At 41.2% G+C, this 6,000-nt stretch overlaps 1 protein-coding gene across 1 annotated transcript in view; it reads left to right on the top strand.

Moving 5' to 3' along the window:
- Positions 1-4,584: 4,584 nt before the first annotated feature.
- Positions 4,585-6,000, top strand: part of LOC122065228 (protein THYLAKOID ASSEMBLY 8-like, chloroplastic) — a 33,777-nt gene continuing 32,361 nt past the window's right edge. Inside the window, exon 1 of the mRNA XM_042629038.1 lies at positions 4,585-5,575. Coding sequence (XP_042484972.1) covers positions 5,201-5,575 — 375 coding nt within the window. The 5' untranslated portion in view covers positions 4,585-5,200. The remainder of the gene's footprint in view (positions 5,576-6,000) is intronic.

Here is a 6,000-nt window from a genome sequence, read left to right as displayed (position 1 = left end):
ATGGCATACTGCATTTACACGGCTCTGGGGAATGCATCCCGCCTATGCCTTCTATATGTGATAACGAAAACTATCGAGCACCATATGACTCACCCATCTGACGGAAACTACCCATACGCCTGGTCCCTTACCAAGGTATTCGAGTATTTCCAAGTGGACCTTGATGGTGAGGTGGGGAGGTCCCCATCAGATAGATTCTCCTGGGGTATCTTGCGTAAGATGGAGCTGTATAATCTGATGGGGGCTATAGCGGGGGTGGCTGAATAGGAGGTGGTTGATGGTGAGGATGAGCAGGAAGATGAGGACTATGTCCCCAAGGCAGAGGAGGAGGATGAGGTCCCCATCAATGTGGCTCCACCATCTCTAGGTGGGGCCTTTGACTTTTAGGGTATGTTGGATAAGTTGAAGGCACTCTAGGAAGGTCAAGAGAAGCTCCCGAAAGGTCAGGAGGAGTGTGCATTTCGAGAGAAGACTCTTCAAGAGGCCCAAGCAAGTATGTCCATGGAGATAGATGACCTAAGTGATGCAGTATACTCAGCCTCCAAGGACATAACGGCAAGCCTAAAACACCTTCAGCGGAAGGTGGATTTGGTGAACTGTCAGTTCGACTACTATGATGGCCACCTCAACATCAACTCCAGATCTCGGGTGGAAGAGGTAATTGACTTGGATGATGATTGATGGAACAACAAGCTTGGAGTAGTTCTTTTATGTGATTGTTATTTGGGAAATTCTCTTCTTTTCTTTTGTGCTTCTTCTTTTCTTTATTGTTATTCTATGATTCTCTTTCTCTTGTGTATGGAAACTCTCTTTTGTATGTAACTTTTGATATCCTTATCTTATGAATGCATCATGGTAAAATTTTAAGTTTTATGTAAATTCAGCTTTTATGTAATGTTTTATGTTTTCCCAACCCCTATTCTATTATGGTTTCTATAGGTTAAATCTTACATGCTGTGTGTGATTAGCGCATCATGCTCTGATACCACCGTTGTCATGCTCTATTCACATAGAATCAGACCAATGATCGAGTTCCCTCCTCGTAACCCAAAACCACCAGGATCATCTAATACAATAACCACAGCACAGCAAGCCTCATGTATATAGAAATATAATAATGTAATTTCAGTGGAAGTCTTGTCAAATGTAAATACCTATAAATCTCCATATGCTCTAGCTACCCAAATTGTTATATATAGTATATTTACATGTGGGCCCGTAGGCATGATATTTATACAAGAAATAACAATTTAATTACTGAGATCACAAAAGAGAAGTATACCAAAAAAATAAAAATAGAGAACTGTAAATGGAGAAATCTACTACTGTTGCCCTGTAACACAATTCTCGTATGGGCATCCGTCTTTGTGGTTAGATTCTTCTGGGACCCACCAATCCCCCACTGGAGGATCATTGATGGACCCTGACATGAGTTCCTCTACGGAATATCTTGCAAAATCATCTAAAAAGATGTGTGAATAAGAGGTGAGCTCACTAGCTCAATAAATGGAAAGAAAAAACTCACACAAGCAGTTGCAATCAAATGATACTAAATGCATGCGATTCATTTTAATCCTAATTCACCTAAGCAACATTACTAGGTCATAGGTTACGTGCTACTCATAAGTCACAACCATAGTGCGCATACACCCCGCGTTCGAGACGCTTTTCCCATCGCTCGATGGGCCCATATGGTTGTTGGAGAAGGCCAGTCGTGAGCACTCGAAAAAGTAAATCATGGTCGAACCACAACAGAAATATAAATCATGACTGAACCACAATAGAAAATAAAGCAGTACGATTGGCCATCTGAATATATCACCAAAGTTACCGACTGTCATAATGATCAACCGAGCATACTTCTAACCGCCACAATGGTCCATGATCGGCGCTTCCCCCCATTGATAACCCAACACATAAGCCCCTGTTGGGAAGGATCGTAGCATGAGGGAATGTGAAATCCTAACCACATTCTCCTATATGAGATAATACGACTGCATAGCACTTCCGCATCCCATTCAACGGTGTACCAATGCATTTGTTTTCAAGCCGACTACGGCATCTATTCTAGGAATCCCATACATGTTTAGAAAATTCTCATCATAATCCATTCATGAATAAATCCATGCTCAATAATTCACAACAAGTAACAAATATATGGAAATTTATAGCTACAACATGTCCATTTCTCAATGCATCCAACAACAGTCAAGCATATGCATGAGAATGGCATTCATAATGTCAAAATGATATATGAATGAATAACATGCCAAAAACACTCACAAAATAAAATGAAAGTCCTCTCCCCACTTACTTATTCGTATGGAAGAATATGCACTCGCGGTACAGGTAAGATCTAGAGTGAAGATGAATGTCTCGAAACCTAACATAAATAGGAATTTAGAATACATCCATTTTGGAATTATAAAAAGACGTAAGATATGGTCATGATGCGTATAATAGCATGAAGAAGGTTGTCAGTGAGTTTGAGTTCCATCGGAACTCATTTGGGTTACATGTGGGTCATATAGGTGGGTAGGTGAACCCACCTGTGCAGTCTGCCCAGTCCGATGGGTATGGTACCCGCCAGTCCTACCCACCAGTAGGCCCAGAAGAGACCAGTAGGACTCGGGGCTAACCCAAAACCAGTGGTTGCTACCAGCGGGTCATGGTACCTGCATCAACCTTTTCTGGTTTGGACCTTGTAAGACCAAACCGAACCAACCGGTCAATAAATTGGGGTTCAGAGAGCAAGGCTCCACAAAATGTGAAGTACTAAAATGCCCATGTAATAAGTCCCATCCTCAAATCGATAGTTACTGTATCTTTCTCCCAAATCGAGCACTGACGGCAGTAGCGGCTTCGGCAATCATGGCGGCGAAAGGATCCCATGTCAGTGGTAGGATTCGGTCTCCCTAGAACATCAACGTTCCCAAAAGCCCATTTAGCTGGAATAATGCGAATGGCCTACACCAACTTCTGGCATTCTTCATTTGAAGCTTCTCAATCAAGATGGAGAAGGTAGCGGTTACGAGGGTGGCAAACCGCGAGCAACAACCGAAGATCTGGTCTTTATTCAATCTTCCTCCAAAGATGTAAATCACTCTCTCTCTTCTCTCTCTCTCTCTCTCAAGAAAATGGATTTTGGGTTTCTTTCAAAGAGAAAAAAATGGATGAAACGGTTCGGCAGAGTGAGCAACTAAGGTCAAGGGAAGACCTTTAAATCTGATCGCTTTGCTCGCTCTCCCCCACCCTTGTCGTTGGTTTTGCAACCTTCCCCATTCTCATTTTCAAGAGTTGACTTTTAAATCTAATCACTCAGAAGTTGAAATTGTGAAAACAATAATAAATCTAAGAGGAGAAGGAGAAACAGGCCTGCTACGAGATATTAAGGATGATCAGCTTTGCTCAGGACTTGAAATTGTAACAACATAAAAGCTGATCATTTTACTGGAATCGTGTTTGCTTCTTGAATCAGATATGCAACGCCTGCTAGCTTTGACCTATTTGATTAGAAGCTTGCTAATTGCGACTTGGTTCATGTTCATCAAATGTAGATGGATTACCCTCACCCCTGCAAATGAGTATCATAACTCTGCAGTAGCTCTAATTCGATGACCCTGTGGCAAATTGGACCACCATGGCAGTTGAGAAGATATGGCTCGTCACACTCTTCTCTGCCGCTATTATCTCCTTGCTTATTTTCCTTTCTATAATGTCCGGTTTCAGTGCATCTTCTACTTTCAACTACCACAGGTTGTTCCCTTCAATTGTGCGGTATGGAACTAAATACCCGTCTGCATTTGCTACCACAAGTTGTTACCTTCTACTGTGCGGTATGCATTTGCTGACGCTACAACACACTAAAAATTTTCAAATCACTAGATCCTTTTCCATTTCCTTCTCGGTTCCGTTAGTGGCAGTGACATTAGCGAAGGAAGTGGTTCTAATAAGCTAGAATCACTAACCTAATGGAAAATTTTTCCGTGATTGAAAATCCATGGCTATGCATTTGAGTTTTCTTTTTTAGAACACCCAAGTCGGCCTCGAGGTTCAGAGAGAGAGAGAGAGAGAGAGAGAGAGAGAGAGAGAGAGAGAGAGAGAGAGAGAGAGAGAGAGAGTGACAGGTTCCACCAGAGAAGAAGCTGGAACTGCCGGCCATAGCTACTGTTGCGGATGGTCACAACTCACAACTAATGAATCAGTGAGAAGTAACTTAGGTAAAATATGATTTATTATTTGTTTTAGTTAAAAGGGTAAAAATGTTATTTCAAATCCTTTCTGAAATGATATTGACGGTAGGGGGTCTGAGTCTAATTTGGTGAAAGAGAGAGAGTGTTCTTATAATACTGACATTCTCTAGGCGGTAGCACTGTAAATTACCCTAAGAAAATTACATCATATTTTACCTTCCAAAATCAAACAACGGAAAATGTTGTCACCACTAAAATTGTGTAAACTTTTTGGATGTAAATGGTGTCTAGGGGACAAACGCATACGGCAAAAAAACCGTTTTAAATGGTCGTTTTAAACGGTCGATTTAAACGCGTATCCGTTTCTACGGGTTGAATGGGGATTTGAAATCACCCAAAACTCGCAATAGGGTTTCCCACTTTCCCTAACCCCTTTTCCCTTCCCAACGGCTCTTGATTCTGGAAACCCTCCGTGGTGGTGATCGTTCGGATCGATTTGTTTGTACAAAGAGATTTTTCTTCTCCTGGCATTCAAAGTACAGAATTGCTAAAGTAATTGCTTCCATAGTTGCAAATCTTTTAGTTTCTGGAAGCAACAGATTTCAGGCCATGGACTGAGGATGTGGCTTTCGACACAGTAGAAGTGAAACAGAGAGTCCTGATTCTCATGGCGTTATCGGATTGAGGTGCCTCAACCAAACGAGAATTGTGAACAACTCAAGCTAACAGAGATATCTGCACGGTTTGCGGTCCACTTTTTTCATTGAATTGTTAAATTGGAAGAACAAATTATTCCTGAATGCAATTCTTTTGACTTTGCACAGAAGGGCATCAAGTAGTTGTTACTATTACATAGACGGCTCCTGCTGATATCTACAAGATATTTGTTTCTCCTGAAAATTTGCCGAGTGAATAGCACTAGGGTTTAACGAGTAGCCATTGATTGGTAAAAACAGGTTTTAAGCATCACCCCACACACTCAATCGAGCTTTATCTGCAAGGCTTCAATGGCATTTCGAGCTTGTTCGAGATCGAAAATACCATTTTTGGCTTCGTTGCTCATTCGGGAACTGATAATACCCATTGAAGTAACATATAACCCCTTGAAAACGTCTGTTCCAACTCTAGGTGTCATTTCGAGCAAATCCGTATTGGATTTCAGGAGTTACCATGATGGTAGACCAAGAGGGCCACTTTGGAGAGGCAAGAAACTGATAGGCAAAGAAGCTCTTTTCGTAGTTCTGGGTCTGAAAAGATTCAAAGACGATGAAGAGAAACTGGATAAGTTCATTAAGTCACATGTGTTGAGGCTCTTGAAGATGGATATGGTGACTGTATTGATCGAGCTCCAACGGCAAGAGGAGGTGACTTTGGCCCTCAAGGTGGGTTCCTCCTCTCTGATTTTCTGTTTCGACGATGATGATGGAGATCGTATTGTAGTTTAATTTCATAGATTTCCTATTTTTGAATCACAGTAGTGTAGGGTTCATCAGTTAAAAACTTTTGATGTTCTGGTTTACCAATTTTTTAACTGTTCTGAGCTCTCGGTTTAGCTTCTCATGGTTAAGTCTTCAGTTTATGAGTTGGTTTCATTATTTAATCATTTGGTTTGTAGGCATGTCTCTGTAGCGTGACTCGGTGGGTTTTATTTGTAGAATCTTTGTCACTTTCATATCTTGATTACTACGTTTCATCTCAAACTTCTGGTGTTTCCCCTCCCCCCTTCACCGGATTTATTGAGAAGTGTTCTAGAGCCTGATGCATATTTCTTAATTTATATAAACTCTTAGTAATGCATGAAGTCAAG

This window comes from Macadamia integrifolia, unplaced genomic scaffold, assembly GCF_013358625.1.
Source record: "Macadamia integrifolia cultivar HAES 741 unplaced genomic scaffold, SCU_Mint_v3 scaffold1934, whole genome shotgun sequence".
Taxonomy (NCBI): Eukaryota; Viridiplantae; Streptophyta; class Magnoliopsida; order Proteales; family Proteaceae; genus Macadamia; species Macadamia integrifolia.
This window is presented reverse-complemented; position numbering and strand designations above follow the sequence as displayed.